This window comes from Doryrhamphus excisus, linkage group LG3, assembly GCF_037039965.1.
Source record: "Doryrhamphus excisus strain RoL-2023G ecotype Guam linkage group LG3, RoL_Dexc_Guam_v1.1, whole genome shotgun sequence".
NCBI classification, from domain to species: Eukaryota; Metazoa; Chordata; class Actinopteri; order Syngnathiformes; family Syngnathidae; genus Doryrhamphus; species Doryrhamphus excisus.
Genome location: NC_136359.1, coordinates 10,232,316 through 10,252,577, shown reverse-complemented (window position 1 = coordinate 10,252,577; position 20,262 = coordinate 10,232,316). Strand labels below are relative to the sequence as shown.

The window sequence follows — 20,262 nt, the reverse complement described above, 5'->3', positions numbered from 1 at the left end:
TGCGTCTCTAAGTGGAAAAACCTGCTATTTCCAATGTATCTTCTCCATGGTTTGACGCCTGACAAAACGCTTCATTCATTCATTCATTGAACCTCCTCACGAGGGCCGCGGTCGTGCTGGAGCCTATCCCAGCTGAGGTGGGGTACACCCTGGACTGGTCGCCAGCCAATCACAGGGCACATATAGACAAACAACCATTAAAACTCACATTCATACCTATGGATAATTTGTAACTCCAAATTATTTAAATTATGTCACCTACACGGGAAAAATCATAAAATGTGAAAAAGGAAAATAAATGCACAGCTTAAGTAGCTCAGGGACTACTGTTGAGTGTTTTTTATTTGTCTTAACTCAACTTCTTACAGTATTCTCCTGTCTTGTGTAATATCCAGCTAAAAAACACACATACAAGTAAATACAAATCTGGGGACCAATTACGCTTTTTCCACTTTCCTTACCTATAAATCTAGTTAGAATGTTCTATTCTCGTGTTAAACGATGCCAAAGAGTCCGATAATGAGGTTTGCGCATTTGGAAGTGAGCCCTGAAAGAAGTTTGGTGTGGCTCAAAATGCTCTGTTTCAAAACGCGTGGTAAAACTGGCCCTTTGTGATGTCACAGAGGGGTGGACTTCCTTATATGGTTCATAGTTAGGAAGCACTTTGGGCGTGTGTCCAATCACTGCGTAGTGGGCATGCCCAGAGCTGTGGGTGGAATAAATTAAAACAGACCTTTTTGGCAAGAAGCACGAATCAAAGGAAATACAGCTGGAATAAGTGCAGATTCTGGAAGATCGAGAACGTTTTCTGTGTGTAGGTTATTGTGTGTAGCTGCTCTATAGGAGACCACAACTCAATACAAAGGGTTGAAAAATGAGCATTAAGTCAAAATTTGGCAAGGATACCAATTGTATGTATACAGTATTTATGTATACTGATCACAGTGTGGGGGCTCACCTAACTAACTTACCTAACTTCATTTCATTTATTTCATGTGATTTATTCATAATCTGTTTTGTGTACTGCATACAGTGTTGCTATTACTAGAACCTTCATTTCCCTGAGGGCACAAACCCAAGAGATGAATAAAGTTATATCTAATTTCACATTTACTCACATCATACAAGAATACATCTAGTAGGTATTGACTTATTCTCGATTATACAACATCATCTCCAACATCTCCCAGCCATGACAGGTTTAGTGCTGTGAGAGCTATTTTATTACAGACATTAACCATACCTTTAAAATGTTCATTTTGCAGGGTTTTGCCAAATAAAATCAGCAGCTACATTCAGTGAAATATATATCACATCTCCTCTAAATTTCTGATTTACTTTACTTCATCATATGCATTCATGAAAGGCAGCAGTCGAAAACAATACAAGTGACAGGCTATGCAGCATTTAATGCTCTTCTTCTGTGACCTACTTTCTCGATTGTTTCACCATCCTGACCGCCATGACAATAAACGTTGCCAACCACTACTAAAGTCTTGACATGTCAGCCATTACATTATTCATCAGTGAAGTCTGTCCCTTTTATTCCCACTTGCATAGATTTGTTTTGAAGCATCCGTGCCGCTCTACTTCCTAATTCAGCACTCTTTTGGATCATTGCAATCTCAAATTTCAAGTAGTCAAATATGGTGACATTTTCGCTGTGGCTATACAGTATCGCACACAATATCTCAACGCCTTTATTATATGTTCTTAAGGAACATTCATTCATTCATTCATTTTCTACCGCTTATCCTCACAAGGGTGGGGATTGGGTGAGAGGTGGGTTACACCCTGGACTGGTCGCCAGCCAATCACACGGCACATATAGACAAACAACCATTCACACTCACATTCATACCTATGGACAATTTGGAGTCGCCAATTAACCTAGCATGTTTTTGGAATGTGGGAGGAAACCGGAGTACCCGGAAAAAACCCACGCATGCATGGGGAGAACATGCAAACTCCACACAGAGATGGCCGAGGGTGGGATTGAATGAGTCTCCTCGCTGTGAGGTCTGCGCGCTAACCACTCGACCGCCGTGCAGACCCTTCTTAAAGAACAGTATATCGAAAATACACTATGATATACTTTAGAGTTGTCAGTGTACACCAGGGGTGCTCACACTTTTTCAGCATGCGAGCTACTTTTAAAATGACCGAGTCAAAATGATCTACCCACTACAAAAATGCAAAACATCTATTTATTTTCAAATGTATTGAGGATTATTTGTACGTACAATGTATGTTGATGTACCTTACATAACCAAATGAGCCAATATTGCAAAACACACATAATTAACTATTACATTTTTTGTAATTACCTGAGTTTACTTTGATGACTTGCACTGAATTGAATCAGCCAGGGATGCATAGTCCGGACAGTAGCTGCTGATAGCCAGGTTAGCCAGGTTAGCCAGGTTAGCCAGGTTAGCCAGGTTAGCCAGGTGAGCCAGGTTAGCCAGGTTAACCAGGATAGCCAGGTTAGCCAGGTTAGCCAGGTTAGCCAGGCAAACGCACTTCGAAAAAGACATTGTGAAAAAAAAAGTCCACCTCCCATTCCGTATGGAAGTGATATGTTTTTGCCTTTTTACTTGGTCCAGCTCCTTCATTCATTTTAGTGACCATAAACTTTAGCGAGGGCTTAAAATCTGACGCAATTCGCCAACTAGCTTAGCACTTTGCATCGTTGTTTACGCATGAGTGGTGACCTAAAGGTCAAAATTCAGTTGTCATCTGATTGGTTGTCCTGTATGTCAATCAAGTAACGGGGATGGATGATAGGCTGACATCGTAAGTTCTGCTGCACTTAGAGACGTTGTTTGATTTGATTGGTCACCCAAAGGGCAACATTCAGTTGTCATCTGAATGGCTGCCCTGTATACCAATCAAGTGACGGCATTGATGCTAGGATGATATTTTTTTAATGTCACGCCGCGATCGACCAGTACCACCTCCGCGATCGACCGGTAGATCGCGATCGACTTAATGAGCACCCCTGGTGTACACCATGATTTTTCAGTCGATAGTAAATATATACTGCTATACAAGCTGTACACTGACTACTCCAAAGGTTAATTTCTATTGTATTGTATTTTTCTATTGTATTGTATCCAGCTGTTCAATTCAGATACAGATGATGACGACAATGCTGGATTTGTGGATGGTTTGATGGATGCTTCTATGCCAAGCTCTTTTCAAATGCACTTCTGCCACCTTGTGGCCGTTTTTATGGCTCTAAAAGTGACATCCATTTGTGTGCAGTTGCCTCATTACATATTTTTGCCTCTCACACAACAAAATGTAAAATACATATAAATACGTATGTCACTGGGATCAGGCGTTGGAGAAGAATATAATCCAAAAATAATATTAAAATATAAATACTGTACATCTTTGGTACTCTGTGCTACCCCCTCACACACAGACAGAGCAGCTAGGTGCCGCTCAACCTGCCTCACTCACTCGGCTGCAGTACAGGAGACGACGCCATGATAAGATGTGACTTTGTATAACAATATAACACCACACCTTAGCACCATGCTGTCAGAGCCTGTCAATGAGAACATTCTATTTTTTTCACTGAAGTTTTAGACAACCTAGTCACATCATGTAAGTTGCATCTCTGTGAGATAAAGATAGATGCAACTGTTAATTCACATGCCCATCATTATCAAATGGTTAAATAACAGCAATAAAATGAGTTTTTTGGTGTACACATAGCCCATATAACTTCAATGATAAGGTTAACATACATTAACCAGACAACATAATACGTCATTACTTAATTTTGATTGATTATATTGAAAATGAAGGGTTGACCGTTCAATATACGTTGTATATACAGTATTTATTCCATATTTTGTGGTCAACAGCGACACCCAATGGTTAGTGAAGCAATGTCATGCACAGCACATCACCTCAACTGTCAACCTCTGTTTTTGTTTTCCAAACATTTGGTGCTCGATCTTTCCATCCTTACATTTGAGAAGTTCTCTCCTACCTCATATTCGGGTTACTTCAGGTTTGGAAGCTCTTTTGATTAGTCTAAAAAATGTAAAAAGAACTCGGTGCAGTGTTCATCATTAGTTTTCAAAAATCCCGTATGTCATGCAGTTGGTAAGCATGGCTCACATTCAAGTTTGTCCTGATTTAGCAGCTGTTTTGATTTATTTTTTGTAATATATTGTAATTACATTCCGATAATTACAATATATAACAAAATTGTCTGTTATGTGTTGTGCTTTTGTATGTGTTGCCATGAAAAGATGTGTTCCGGGGTTAGGGGAGCAAAATTTGTGTAAGGGCAGGAATTGACGAAGGAGAACTTCCACAGAGTTGGCTGAAAGTTAGTTTGGCGTGGGTTACAGCCGTGGCAGTACCCCGTGTTGGGAATTGTGGTGCTTCGTGGACTTAAATAATGTTCCGCCTATCTGGTCTGGTGTTTGTGCTTAGCGCAGAGTGTTACATTATAATACATGTAAAAAAAGCGTGGTCTATCATTAGTAGTGTTATTAGGCCGCAAAAATCTAGCAAGATTAGCTTATAATGTGTGGCCTATTGCTTGGGGCACTGCAGTTCACAGTAATAAACTTCCTTAGTATTTGAATCAGACATTGCGTAAACACAGCAGCAGGCAAATAATGAAAGTTGAGGCAAATACAAACCCTGCTGCGCGTCTTATTCTCCTGGTAAAACTACAAGTCCCAGAATGCATTGCAACAAAAAAAGTCTCACTATCATGACGCATCTACAACATAGGGGAAAGCCTACACTTCTGAAGCCTTCTATTTGCTAACCTTGAGGAGAGGTTTGTTCCTTCTGGTTAGCAACCAAATAATTAGCGTTGTCGCTTCCAGGATTGCTTAGTATGTGTCATGAGTGCTCTCCAGCTGCCTTTTTATTAGGGCTTGCTGCTGGTAAGAGGGCTTCAGTGGCGAGTAACGCGCTAACCCCAGCTAGCTAACTGAAGTGGACCCGAATTGGAACCAGTTTGTGAAACAATAACTTAGGAGAGCAGCATTCATATAAGAAGACAGCCGTCCAAAAAGGAAGGACTCACAGTGGACGTTAAACTGGCGGGACATTGCCCTAAAAGTGCACCACAAAGGTGAGTAATAGTTGACCTGGAACCCCGGCTAGCTTAATTTGACAGCAGTGTAGTCATGTTCCAACACCAATAGCGAAGCCAAATTGCAACTTAAATGTACGTGTAAAAGTGACTAAACGAGGTAAAAAGTGCGTGTTATCTTAGTAAATTCTTGCTCTAGCCCTGCCTGTTTTAATATACTGCCGACTTGTCACATGAGTTACCACAGCACAGGAAACGGGACGTAGAATTGACATTTTTCTCAACCGGGGGAAGCGTTGTGTTGCTACCGCATTTTACATTATTGTGATCTTTACATTCGAAAACGCTTTATTATTTACCTTTTTATTTAATGTGGTACACTACTCAACAACTATAGCTAACTTTAATACACACTCAGTGGACACTTGATTAGGTATACATCATTGGCTTTCATACTCTAGTGATACAACAGTAATACTTCCCGTTACTGATTATTATGCCAAAAAAAACCATGCTGTACTCGATGTACTGAAATATATCAATAGCAGCATTGGATTTTCTGCCACTATACAAATGCTCCCCACATTGCAGTATAACTTCTGAAGGGACAGTACTGTAGAAATTAAACATAGTAGTCAGTAGTATACAGCTTGTGTAGGAGTCTAGATTTAGCCACTGAAAATGACTCAACACACAGCCATTGTTGTCTGAATAGCTGGCAACACAAGTGAGTAGCTGGATAGTTGAGTAAACCTACTGTCAAGCATGGTCTGGGGCTGAATGAGTGCTGACATCAACGGGGAGTTGCGGTTCATTGCGAGGAAACTTGAATTCTGACATGTGCTATGACATTGTGAAGCACAACATGATCCGCTCACTTGGGCAACTGGGCCGCATGGAAACTATCCAATATGATAATCAGCTCAAAAACACCTCTAAGATGACTTTGCCAAGTAAGCATAAACTGAAGGTGATCTAGACCAATGAGCACCCGTAGCGTATCCTCGAGCGGAAGGAAGGTGGGATCGAGCATCCCCCAGCTCTGTGATATCACATGGAGGAGTGGAAGAGGATTCCAGAAACAACCTATGCAGCTCCGGTGAATTCCATGCTCAAGAGAATTCAAGCAGTGCTAAATATCAAAGGGGCTCACACTCCATATTGATATTTTTGACATAATTCAGACATGTCCACTGGGCACACTCACTTGTGTTGCCAGCTACAAGCACAGGCAAGTTGATCACTGTTGTTATTTGATGTTTCAGGTCATTGGATAAGTGGCATTGTAGCGGTGGAATATTAAAGAGATCTTTCACACATCCCCACAAGTAAAAATCACACACAGCGCTGGGGGTCTTGCAGGCCAAACACAAAGGGCAAGGTCTTTGGGCCCCCTTCCATGCTTGAGAACTGAAGCAATGTGTCATGAAATCGGGACAGTGTTTTGAAATAACTGCTATCCAAGCCAGGCTGCACGGCGCTCGAGTGGTTAGCGAGCAGACCTTACAGCTAGGGTTCAATCCCACCCTTGGCCATCTCTGTGTGGCGTTTGCATGTTCTCCCCTTGCATGCGTGGGTTTTCTCTGGGTACTCCGGTTTCCTCCCACATTCCAAAAGCATGCTAGGTTAATTGGTGACTCCAAATTGTCCATAGGTATGAATGTGAGTGAGAATGGTTGTTTGTCTATATGTGCCCTGTGATTGGCTGGCGACCAGTCCAGGGTGTCCCCTCTCACTCGAAGACAGCTGGGATAGGCTCCAGCACCCCCGCGACCCTCGTGAGGATAAGCGGTAGAAAATGAATGAATGCTATCCAAGCTGTACCCTTACTACTCCAGGTTACATCCATTTATCATTTCAATGGTATTGTCCCTTGACAAGACTAGTGCTTGCTGAAATGTGACGTGTACTCACTTTTTCTGTACTTACTTTTCACCGCAATCACTTAAATCATAAATAGACATAGTATTTTTGGGGGGGCGTTTGTAACCAACTTGTCCATAACAAAGCTGACTTTTCTTCATGTGGCTATTAAAAAGACTGGCATACGAAATTGTGTGCTTTTTTTAAAATCAAAGTAATAAACCAGATCAAATCACGCCTTGTCACCAAAATGCCTGCTGTGCTTCTTTCATGTGGTTTGTGGCGTTAGTGCACAAAGAGCTTATTGTGTCAAGATGGTCTAATAGCAGAAAGGTCACAATGTGATTTGAAACAACTTTATATTAGCAGTGGATGAGGCAACAATCTACATTTTTTTCCACCTCTGCTCCAATCCCAACAATGATAAAAAGAATATCACACACAAGCGCTCAGCCAGACATGTTCATGGCTTCACAGACAGTCGGACACATAAAGTCCTGGTCACGGTATTATCATTATTGCTGATTTTCTACGCGGCTGTAAGAAACTCCCCTCTACAAGTATGATTTTGTAGGAATCCAAATGTTCTGTGTACTGTTAAGAGTTTTTGATGACTTGCGTGGCTGTGAACACATATGATGGAGTGCTTGTGGGTGTGTAGCACGAGTGAGGAGGATGCTTAGTGCACAGACGTAGCTCATGGATCGGAAATTTATAATACATGAATTACGCTGCCATCGGAACCCAGAACTCTAATTCGCAATCAATTTCAGTCAAAAAGCGCAGGGCTCGACATTTACAAAAACAGAACATAAGCTCATTTTACACAGAATGTAAAGGCCAGCAATTTTTTTTCTCGCCTTTGTTTCGGGGTTCTTGTTCTGTTGAAAATGGCACTGGCGAAGAATGGAGTGACAAAGTTATCACACAATTATTGAGCCATCAGCACTGTGACATCACTTCAGATGCTGGAGCTGGTGTGAAAACATTCCTGCAATATCCAGCCTCACTGGGTTCTGTGTAAAAGGCACCAGCTGGATGATCGCCAGACTTATTTATTTATGTGGTGTCTCTGTTTAAGACAGTCCACTGACAAGCTCAGTGCTTGACGATTACAAACAACACAAAACATCCTCTGTTCATGTCACCGCACTTCATCAGTCCCTCCCTTTCCCCCTCTTTCTCTCTCACAGCCTGGCCACATCAAGTTTCAGGCTACAGATGAAGATGAAGACCAATGTGAGAAAGTAGGAGGAAGGGGTCATTCACAAGAGTCATGAATCTTCATCAGGTCCTCACAGGGGCAGTTAACCCCGGGGACAATTGTTTCTCTGTAGGGAGCGTCAACAATGTACCATTCACGGTAAGTTACATCATATATTTCTTCCCACCTCACTCGTTGACAAAGTAATATTGTGTTGTGTTATTGTGTATTTTAAATTAATTAATCGGTGTCTACAGGTACAGTTTGAGTAACAACCAGGTGGAATTGACAAGACTAGTGCAACTAAAAATGGATAAAGATCATGTCCTATTGGCTGTTAATTTACATGAGAATGGTGTTTTGTAGTCTCAAAATGTGTTTCCAAAGTGTTCATTCATTTGCTACAAGGGACATTGCCAACTCCTGGCCTGGCATATGCATATTACAGCATTGCAGTGTTTTATTTTGTGTGTGAATGTACTCTTGAGGAGTGAGCATGCTGTGGGTTTTGACTTTGTGGATTAATTTGGACTCTTTCAACTGATATCTATTGTGAAATGTAATGCCTATCAAACATAAAGAGGTGTGACTGCAATACATGCATACATGCAACATTTTGTTTCATCAAATGGAGAAATTGACTGTCCTAGTGTATAGTATACAGTCGTCCATCGCCACTTTGCAGATCAAATTTTGAGGCTTCACTCTGTCATTGTTTTTCCAAAATATATTCATTACTAAATCACGCTGGAACCGCACTGTGGACTAGTGGTTAGCATGTTGGCCACACAGTCAAGAGATCTGGAAAATTTGGGTTAGAATTGCCACTGGGCATCACTGTGTGGTTGTTTGCATGTTCTCCCCATGTGTGTGGGCAAAAATGGCAGCATTAACTAAAGTACATATGAGGTATTGAGAAGACGGTATGATCAACATGTAGTACTCTGCACTGGTCACTAGGTATCAGTAATGTTTAGTGAGACACACAAACACCAGACTTGATCACCACAACAACAGGCTTTTAATGCAGATTTGAATTATTTCACAAGAGGGACAATAATCCTGAATAAAAAAACTACTGTTGCTTCAGTAACCAATGCCAAAGCTAAACTCAAGTCTGAACCCCCAAAGTCACTTCTTGCCCAGCCGCCAGTCAGCTTCCCTTGGGAACACACTTAGAGCACGCTTATTTACTCTTAGTATGTTTACTGTATTAGGTAATATGAAGGTAAATGTTGACTGTTAGTCCATGCCGAGAGGGCTCCAATAATGTTTATAATCATACTTACAAGGTGCTGTAACTAAGAAAATATTCCATTGATAAATAAAGATTGGTCTGGAACCAATTAACAGTGATAAATGAAGGATTTCTATTTACACTTATTGGCAATACGTCTATTTCTAGTGTTTTTTTTTCTAGTGTTCTATTGTTTTTCTTCCCACTTGCATAAGGTCACATGTTCTTATAGTTGTTTTTAGTTTTTTAGTTACTCTGTGAGTCCCACCCCGACTGTCGACTGTGGTTTTTCAAACAAATGCAAGCTTGACCACACAGAATAAGAAATAGCAAAGGACCCGTGGTCGTTCCACTAACTTAGCGTTATTGATTGCTGTGTCATTAAGATTCTAGTGCAAAATCACTTCCTCATATTGCAGGAAGTTCTTGTGTGGCGTTCAGAGCTGGGACGCAAAGTTTATCCCACTATCGGTATTCAAAGCAAACTCTTAAGATACTGATACTGTTCTGCAAATTTCCCCACTGAGGGACGAATAAAGGCATATCTTATCTATATTGGATAATAGATCAATAGGGGAATTTTTTTTCCTTTTGTTAGTTGTAATCTTATCTGTGTGTCCTCTTCCACTTGCGTTCCTTTCAATAGGCCTATGCTTCTGGCTGTGATGTGGTCATTTTGGGCACCGACTTTGAACGAGTGCAGATCATCCCTGGTGCCAAACATGGCAACATCCAGGTGGGATGCGTCGACTGCTCGCTGCAGGGAGGACAGGTAGTGTACAAATCCTGTTGATGATTGTTGTTTCCACTTCATATTTTTAAGAGACGTTGCTAAGAAACAGAATAAACAAACCATATTGACGGCCTCTTTTTTTATGCTTTTGGCTTCATCACAGTGCTTGTCATATGCCTTGGTTATTAAAAAAAAGCGGGAGGGGGGGTAAAGAAAGGACAAAAGAGGTGGAGCTATGTCCTTTTCATAACAGATTTATAGAGAATACAATACACACTATAAAAATTACAAAACTAAAGCCTAATTTGTGTGAATGTGATGGTTTTGAGTTTAATTTTTACACATTATAATTTTTGTTTGTGTGTGTATCTGGTTATGAATTCTGCATATGAAATTTGCCTCACAATATGTCAAAAGTTTGCGCACACTTTCTTGCGCCATTAAATGAGGATGCCGTGTGTCCAAACCTTTGACTGGTACTTTATGTGATGTTTATTATTGCCTAGTCATGCCTAGTCATGGCAACAATCAGAATCAATTTTACATTGCAAATTACCTTGTAAATATTACAGGCAGGCATAATTTAATTCATTTTGGAAAATGTGCTTATACACCCTTTTATCAGCCACCCCGTGATCTTAAATCCAATTCAATTGGACCTGAGCCCCTTTCACATGCCTCTGGCATGGCCTTTGTTGAGCTTACAGGTCCGCATAATTTCCCCCTTATTGCATTTTGTGTGAATGTGCGCATGTCCATCCGTGTACGTCCCCACATGACCCTATTCCATGTTGACAGTATGCATATTATGTACACAATTTGAGAGACTGCCTGCCTGAATGTTCTTTGCCCCAGAGAAATTATTGCCCATTGAAGCTGTTGAATATCGTGAGCATGGAACACCAACTATGTGAAGTCTTCTGAATCATTAGTGGGAAGTTTGCATGCGGTGCTGACTCAACATCAGCTTTTTATAGGTGTGAGGCATTTTCAACTTGTCTAGGGCATTTTTATATTTTCTTAAAGTAAACAACAGTACCCCGCCCAGATTTACTGTAATGTGCAGAACATTGTGTGAAGACTTTGCATTGGCATCTGTGGCTGTAGGCAACCTCCTGATGTAGTTTTTATTAACTCTACAAGAAAGCAGTAGCTGCATTTGAATAATCGAGTGCTCATAATATTGTATTTTTATAATGAATAGCATGAACTGAACTGGATAATTAGTTTTTCCTTAAAACATTTTCCTTTTGTCTGTTGGCAGATTGCAGCTTCCTATGGAAGCATCGTATGCATTTTTGAGCCAGTTAAGCATCTGGACCACAAGGACACATCTTTGACAGTGAGTAGGCTTTCATTCACGTTGTCCAAAATAATGGGACAGACCCAAGACTCCAACCCAGAATGACCAGCTAACTACATGCACCATTGTGCTGCTCCACAGTAAAACATGGTGAAATTATAAATATTTAATGACATAATTGTATCATTTCATAAATGATTCCTGTTGTGATATCCATGCAAAAGCGTTCTTCATCATCATTGTCGGGTCTTGAAAGTCAAATAATTGTTGCACAGTATCTCTTTCAATGTGGTTGCATATTAAGGCCGTAGTCAGTGTGGCCTGATCACATGCGAGTCATGTTGCACCTGATAATATTGGTCTCTGTTTTGTTTCGTTTTTGCACAGAAGTTGAACTGCCAGTGGCAGAAGACTGGTCAATTTGTTTTGCAGTCTATAGTGCACAACCTGAAATGGCACCCCAAAGGTATTTGAACATAAAACAGCAGGCTTTACACAAAAGATATACTGTACCTTCTTATTGATTCTAAATGAGCGCCTGTGTCTGTCTATACAGGGAGCATGCTTTTAACTGGCTCCAGTTGCCTGCAGTTATGGTCTCATTGTGAAGGAGGGAAAGAAAAGCAGGCTGAAAGAGACGCCCTTTGTAGTTGGAGGTGCATCTGGCAAAGCAAGTATGTAACAAAGTGGCAGTATGTTTTCTGTATTGTGCCATTTCGGTACTAATGGGTTGGATGTTAAGTTTTTTTTCAAGTAATACAAAACTATTCTTTTTTTTTTTTTGATAGGACGGCCTCTCCTGTCAGTTTAATGAAATTTTCTCCTGATGGAGAATTCTTTGCTACTGCTGGTCAAGTAAGTTCACAAAAGCATGATTCTCGCTGATCAGTTAATTTAATAATGTAATGATTATCATATATATATATAATAATCATATATAGAACTCTGCTTAGTTGTCCTTTTTTACCTTCAGGATGACTGCCTGGTAAAGGTGTGGTATAGCACAAGTAAGTGGAAGTCTGGGATATTCAGACTGTTCACCCCCCCGGAATCCAGTGTTGACTTACAGGGAGAGCTTGCCTTTTCCTTTGTGTACCTGGCCCATCCACGCTCGGTCATTGGCTTCTCTTGGAGGAAAACCAGCAAATACATGCCACGGTATGCATACACTCTTCACTAATGTACGGAAGCGTAAAGCTGATGGAAATGTCCATGATTCAACATTTACTTTTACTATTGTGGCAATGCAGCAATGGCCAACACAATAAGGAATTTGCACAACCTGTTTTACTGGGGATCACACAGTGGCTTTAGGTGATCCCTGTTAGCCTGCTAATGTGCATATGTGTCACTATACTGTATGTCTGAACACCAGTTGTGGTGTATAGATAAGTCAGCAGACATGAATGTCTCCGCCAGACTGTTCTTAAATTCTAAGAATACCGAATATGTGTCAGTGCACAGCGACTGCTTGCACTAACATATGCACATGTCTTTTTGAGGAGGCCAATGCTGATGATCGTTTTAACATACCAAAGGAGCTTGTGGCAGCAGTAGGCACGTCGGGCAGTAATTTGACTGACTAAAGAGTACAGAGAGCATCTCCCAGTAGTGTAATTGCAGCGTTTTCTTTAAGAAAGCTCAAGCACTCTACCCTCGGCAGTGTTCCCGGATGTGTCAGTGAACAATGGATTCCAAATAATTTGCACCTGAAAGAACGGAGTGGCTCTAAACTACTAAGTCCTAGAGCTGAGTCACTTTTCCTGTTATGCACACACACACACACACACACACACACACACACAAAACCCCGGGACCAAACTTTTGGCAGGAGGTAGCAGCAGCATCAGGTATTGCCAGCTACTTCGGACTAATGCCAACTTATTAGCCTAGACAACGGCAACAACGGCAACCTGGCGCTCTCTAAGCTGTTTATAGATTCAGCAGAATGAGCACATGAGTTTGTTGTCTAGGCTTAATCATGTTCCACCTTGAGCACTTGAATACTGTATTATTGCTCCGCTGTGAATGACTGCGTGGTATTTTCTAGTTAACAGACAGATACTGGTAAAACATCATATTAGCAAGTGTGTTTTTTTCGGAAAGGTCAACCTACAGTGTTTGTCAACAGATAAGCAAAAGAGGGAAAGTACACCTAACCACACAGCCTGTAGCAGCAATTAAATTTTAATTTTGCTACTGTATTTTCCTTATTGCCACAATATTATTTCAATACTATTCCTTTAATTACACAGTATCACCATTGTGCATGTTGTCATAGTGATTTATGACTTGACCTTTCCTTTCTCCTTACAGGGGTTCAGTGTGTAACGTCCTGCTCACCAGCTGTAAGGACAGCGTGTGTCGGCTCTGGGCGGAGACTCTGTTGCCAGGTGACAGCCTCCTATCTGGTCACCATAGCAACCAACACACTGATACTGCCGACTCGTCCAGGATAAGCAATGGGAACGCGCAAGCACCGGATGTAAGCAACGACTACACTCAACAAAAATATAAACTCATCATTTTTGTTTTTACTCCCAATTTTCATGAGCTGAACAACTTTTTTACATACACACAAAGCCTCTACAAGCATTTATGATTCATAAGCTATCCACCTCACAGGTGTTTCACATCAACATGCTGATGGGACAGCATGATTATTGCACAGGTGTGCCTTATGTTGGCCACAATAAAAGGCTGCTCCAAAATGTGCAGTTTCACTGGGTTATGGTCTCGGCAGGCGTGTACAGTATTTGAAGGAAGTTGTGGTCACACCAGATACTGACTGGTTTCCGGACCCCCGAACACCCCTATACAGTCAAACTGCACATTTTGGGTTGACCTTTTATTTTGGCCAACCTAAGGCACACCTGTGCAAAAATCATGCTGTCTCATCAGCATCTTGATATCCCACACCTGTGAGGTGGATAGATTATAAATCATGAATGCTCAATAAAACAGATTTAGACAGACCCATATTTGAGCGAGATGGGCCTATTGTATACATAGAAAAAGGTTTACCTCTTTGAGTGTATGATAACTTGATCACACACTAGATTAGTAGGGTTTCCCAAACTCACTGCATATAGCAGCACTTTCTTTTTGAAGGCTGCCGTAAACTTCAGCTTTACAGGTGCCATGTCTGCACTGGTAGTTGTCTTTTGTCCTAAAGGTGAATCACAGGCACCACGCATGGAATATCTTTGAGTGAAAATCATTATTTAAGGGAATACAAGGCATCTTGGAGGTGTGTTTGGGTTTGTTATCCATGCGGCCCACTTTCACATGACACTACCACCGCCATGCTTGACTCAAGTCACAATTATCTTGCTCCCCACTGCTTTTGCCAGCTATTTAGACAATAATGGCCGTGTGTTGACTTTTTGTCAGTGGCTGGTAAATACTATACTGCTAAACAAACTCAAACTTTAATTTCTATAGCACTTTCCCTTGAGGAGATAAAACATGGTTGCTGAAATGTCAGATGTGAGATCTTGTGGCATAGAGCAGGTGTTTTTGCTTTAATTGCATTTTCGTCCTATATCACCTCGCTTACAAGTCAGCGTATACTATTGCTTATACAGTACTTCACACAACAGAGAAACCCAAACAAGCCTACTGTGAGATTCAAACAGCATACAGAAATAAACAGACTAATTGGTTATCAGACATGAAGAAAGCTTTTGAATCTTTGTTTTGATATAGGCTGTCAACTAGAGAGAATATTGGCCTCCTTTCTGCAGGCTGTGTACGGTATGAGCCGCTTTAATGACAGATGTAGCTAATATTCTGCGTTGAGTGCTTTACTATATTTTATAACATCTTTTTAGAACATGTTCTACTTCGGTATACTCGACAACATTATAATTGTTTGTTTTCCTATATTTTACTTAGTTTGATGTACAGCCTTCAGTTGGCTTTATGAATAAAGTTTGATATGATATTCACAAGGTGCTGAAGACTGTATGAAATATACAGGTGTGCGTAGCCAACTCTAATCATACATGTATGTAATTATTGTTTATTAAAATAAGAACCATCTGGAGGACCCACACATTTTTGATTTAAGGTCCTCTCCAGTGGAGTAAACAGTCTTGCAAAATGTTGTGTGAGAAGTTCTTAATGTTGACTAGATTATACGCATTCCTACATTCATCTCCTCAGCAGCATAACCTGAGCTGGTCTTGAGGCAAAATTTCTGTCAAGCTCTGTTGTACCACACCCATACTTATCTACTCATTACCAGCTTACTGTTTTTTATTGCTTCAGTCTAATTGCCTTTTATTTATTCTTTGTTTTTTTCCTTTTTTCCTTCATCCTCCGTTTTATTGGGATGTTTCACAGCCCTTGCTCACTGGCTACTTACCCCACAATCAAAATCGACATTGCAACCACAAGAAGAGCAGCAGCAACCTTCCCCATGCCAATGCGCTCTGTCACTTTCACATAGCTGCCAGCATCAACCCTGCCACAGGTCTGACTGAAAAGCACACATGCCACAGACAAGTACAAATAAATGTTCCAAATGTATCTGAGGCTTTTATTGATTTTGTATGCTATTAACATATTTCAGACATTCCACTGCTTCCTTCCATCTCCTCACTGAGTGCTGTGGAGGATGAGGAACCTGGAGGTCTTTTCACCGTCCATTGGCTCAACAACAAAGAACTTCATTTCACTTTAGCAATGGAAGTCTTCCTTCAGCAGATCCGTGGCAGCCTAGAGCAACAGAACGAATGCTCTCAAGAAGGTACACATATCTATTCAAATGGGTTAACCGTAGGCCTCTAGTTTAAGGCGTGTGCTCATTCCAAACTATTTTACATCTTTCTTCCAGATACTGATAACGAGGATAACTTTAATCAGGAAGATGACAGGCCAAGTGACTCTCAAGGACCTGATGCCCTGGAGCTCCCACTGGCTGCTGTGGATCACCATGTGGACATGCGTTTGGATGAGTGGAACAAAGGAGCGGACATGCTGTTCAGCATCCATCCCATGGATGGCTCCCTGTTGGTCTGGAATGTGGACTGGTTAGATGAATATCATCCCGGAATGTTTAGACAAGCTCAGGTATTTGTCAGGCTATATTAACACCCAAACATTAATGTATTCAGGATTCCTATGCAAGTATGGAAAATAGAAACTCAAGTATTCATGATAGCATGGTTGTATTTTTTAAAAGATAAAATTGTGAAACTAAAAAATAATAAATGGCTCAATATATTTTTTCAAGGTGATTACTAGGGCAGCTAAGATGTTTGTGTGAGAGCACACAGTGGGAAAACATTTGGGAGGATTGATAAGTCAAATGTCTAGCGCTCTGCTCTTATCCTCTTCCAATCCTTTGTATGAGTTACTTTACCTATAATCATTTAAAATATGGTGACATCATGACATACATATAGAATAATGGAAACACATGATTAGTTCCATAATTTATTTGCATGATATTAGGGCTGCAACTAATTAAGTTGATTAATTCGAAGCTTGTTGTTTTGAGTGATCAGGTTTCTAAAGAATTGAATACTACAATAGTTGTTGATTAATTGGATGGATGAATCACAGATTCCTTGATTAATTGTTGCAGCTCTAATGATACACATCTATTCCCTGGAGTAGGGAAAGAGAAAGGAAGGAAAAATGAACCCTTGATAAAAAGAACCCAGAAATAATCCACTCAATGCGGGTGTTAATTTATCTGAAGCAGCCCAGCCTTTCTCGTAATAATTTTCAATCCACACCTTCAGACCATTACTGTATATTCTGATTATATTTGCATTCAATTCAAAAGTCTTCTGATGTGTTTTTATTAAATTTGAAGTGAGAACCTTAGAGTTGTAGCTTGAAATCATTGAAAATGTAATTTAAGGTGGACAACCTGTTTTTATTTGATTACATATTTTGATTTAGGCACTACTGTTGAGTATATTCGCTTTTTCCTGTTGTTGAGAGAGCGAGAGAGAATGATTTATCCTCTGTGTTCACATAATTTTTGTAATTATTTTACTTTTAAATAATTCATTGGTTCTTGACATTGAGAATGACTGAACTCCACTCATTAATTACGTTGATTAATTACTCATTAATTACTTCTCTGTCTCCCAGGTGTCATTTGTGTCTCGTATCCCTGTGGCGTTTCCTGCAGGGGATGCGATCTCCCTCAGCCACAGCGTGGTCATGTATGCTTGCAACAAGAACGTGGACCTGGCTATCCAACACGGTAGACAAAGACCACCCGGAAACACATTACCCCAAACCAAATCTGCACTTATTTCTTATGGCCGTCAAGTAAAAGTCGCCCCCAGCAGCAGTCTTCGCCTGAGCATATTCACCCCAAACGTGCTCATGATCTCCAAGCATGATGATGGCTCCCTCAACCAGTGGGCAGTTAGTTTCGCAGAGGACTCCGCTTTCTCCACGGTGCTCAGTGTGTCTCACAAGTCAAGATACTGTGGGCACCGCTTCCACCTAAATGACCTGGCCTGCCACTCACTGCTGCCTCTGCTCCTCACCACCTCACACCACAATGCACTGAGGTCCCCTGAGGCGGACAGTATTCTTGCACCCCCAGAGGTCTTCTCCTCTGGGCTGTCTTCTTCACACGGCTCTCGACCCAGCCGGTTGTCCCTTGGGGGAGTTTTGCAGGATCCCAATGCTATCTACAGCGAGCTGATTTTGTGGAGGGTCGACCCCGTGGGTCCGCTATCCCTGTCAGGAGGCGTGTCTGAGTTGGCTCGGATCAATTCTCTTCACGCCTCTGCTTTCGCCAATGTAGCCTGGCTGCCCACGCTCATCCCCAGCAGCTGTTTAGGTATGGATATTATTCTTTTTAACTATTGGTATTTGCTCAGGATTACATCCCAGTACTACTCTACAAATTGGACAAGTTTTTGATACATTTGTGTTCATTCCTATAAAAGACATAAAGAATCCTATTCTGTGGAAAGACATATTATCCTCTCTTGTGCCGCTAGGTGCGTATTGTAATTCTCCCAGTGCCTGCTTTGTTGCAAGTGACGGCCACTCACTCAGGCTTTATCAGGCCGTGATTGAAGCCAAGAAACTCCTGAGCGAGCTCTCCAATCCTGAGATATCAGTAAGTTTACCACCTGCACTCCCCAGACTCCCCTGGGTCATCGTCCACTCCGCTAAGACAGGTTGAAGTACAAAAAAATCAATTCATGTCTTCCATTGCACCTTGTCGCACATGCATTAAAATACTTAAGTGTTGTTGGAGATTTTTGCTCCTTTGTTTATTTTACTTCAGAAATATGTTGGCGAGGTGTTCAACATCATCAGTCAGCAGTCCACGGCAAAACCTGGGTGTATTATTGAATTGGATGCTGTTACTGACTTTGTAAGTACACAATACATTGAATGCATATGTTTGTTTGTGCAACAGGTTTCTTCATATACCAGATCTATTTACACATGACTTGAATAGCAGTCTCGGTTTGTTGCATGGAACATTTAGCAGGAGTCTCTTCACTGTGAAAGGTCAACCATGAAAAAAACCTCAAACTAAAATGCCTCATGTCCCCCGGAGTGTTATATGTACAGTATGTTTGTGTAGGTAATGTGTCAATGTGTATCTACAGTGTAGTGCATGAAGTCTGACATCTAGCGTCTTTCGTCTTAAAGGCTGCTTTTGTCCTTTGCAGCAAGGAAAGGAGACACAGCTCCTTCACGTGTTTGAGGAAGATCTAATCCTTGGCAGTGAAAGACCTGACACAGCGGAGGAATTGTTGAATTCATCTCAATCTGGTAAGGACATTATTTCATATAAAGAACTGGATCACACGTATTTACTGTATATTCTTTTTTTGCCCCACAGCACCGAGCAAGCCCATCTTCACTGCAAGTTTCTTCCTTGTAGTTGTTGAATTAACCCCAAGTGGTCGCTCACTTTTACAGATGTGGCATCTTCATCTCGCTGCCAAACCCGTCAGTAAGTACATTTAATAAGACTATTATCAACAAATCTCAAGTGCTTACTAGTGCTTACTCACTTGTAAGCACTAGTCTGGAAGACTTCCAGAAACAGCACTATAAATAATAGTGTTTTTAGGCCAGCACTCCTGGTTCTGAAGGCCCTGGGCAGATTACATTGACATGGCAACACACAGAAGCTGAAATCTGATTGGACTAAATAATTGAACGTACACATACATATACTGGTACTGTAAATTAATTTAATAGACTTTTGGGAATTAATCAAAGTAATTTAATAGAACTAATAAGATATATTAACTTGTATATGTTGGTCAGTGCTTCTGATAGTGTTTAGGCCAGCAGAGAAGGCTTTGAAACCACTGGTGTATTGTAAGTAAGTGCATTGACCAAAAACTAGCATTGATGCAGGAATTTACATATTTCATAAGCCCTACTGGGAACACACTATTGTGTGTCTGTGGCTTTAATGCTCAAACTGTTTGTCCACACATTGCGCTGACTGGCCCATATGTTGCCTCCATTGCATAATAGTGGACCTGTAACATGTTCTGTATGTTTAAATAAAGCGGAAAAGATTGACTCATAAAGGTCCCCATTCCACTGACTTCCTCTGACCCACAGATGAGACATTCACGGCCAAAGATCCCCTCACAGCTGCTTCCACAACCCGCTCTCAGTTTAACTTTGAGACCTTCAGTTCCCTGATAACTCAGAAGAGTAAACCCTGCACATCCAATCTGCAGAGCGCCTGTCGCCTCAGCCTCACCACACAGCGGCTTTGCAGCCAAGAGTTGCCTCTGCCAGCAGGAGTGGAGGCCATCAGCATTACACCCTCAGCAGGTGTGCAGACGTGCGCTGTAAAAGCAAAAGAAAATGTTTGTGCATGCAT

At 41.1% G+C, this 20,262-nt stretch overlaps 1 protein-coding gene across 2 annotated transcripts in view; it reads left to right on the top strand.

The window, feature by feature from the left end:
* The first annotated feature begins 4,718 nt into the window (after nt 1-4,718).
* Nucleotides 4,719-20,262, top strand: part of dmxl1 (Dmx like 1) — a 39,543-nt gene continuing 23,999 nt past the window's right edge. For both annotated transcript variants that reach the window (XM_058072077.2, XM_058072075.2), the window contains exons 1-18: nt 4,719-5,113; nt 8,131-8,300; nt 10,025-10,150; nt 11,376-11,453; nt 11,802-11,880; nt 11,971-12,088; nt 12,203-12,269; nt 12,388-12,572; nt 13,731-13,899; nt 15,762-15,891; nt 15,991-16,167; nt 16,255-16,490; nt 17,526-18,231; nt 18,395-18,516; nt 18,688-18,777; nt 19,082-19,184; nt 19,255-19,368; nt 19,995-20,213. In XM_058072077.2, the coding sequence (XP_057928060.2) occupies nt 8,214-8,300; nt 10,025-10,150; nt 11,376-11,453; nt 11,802-11,880; nt 11,971-12,088; nt 12,203-12,269; nt 12,388-12,572; nt 13,731-13,899; nt 15,762-15,891; nt 15,991-16,167; nt 16,255-16,490; nt 17,526-18,231; nt 18,395-18,516; nt 18,688-18,777; nt 19,082-19,184; nt 19,255-19,368; nt 19,995-20,213 (2,806 nt within the window). In that variant the 5' untranslated portion in view covers nt 4,719-5,113; nt 8,131-8,213. The remainder of the gene's footprint in view (nt 5,114-8,130; nt 8,301-10,024; nt 10,151-11,375; nt 11,454-11,801; nt 11,881-11,970; nt 12,089-12,202; nt 12,270-12,387; nt 12,573-13,730; nt 13,900-15,761; nt 15,892-15,990; nt 16,168-16,254; nt 16,491-17,525; nt 18,232-18,394; nt 18,517-18,687; nt 18,778-19,081; nt 19,185-19,254; nt 19,369-19,994; nt 20,214-20,262) is intronic.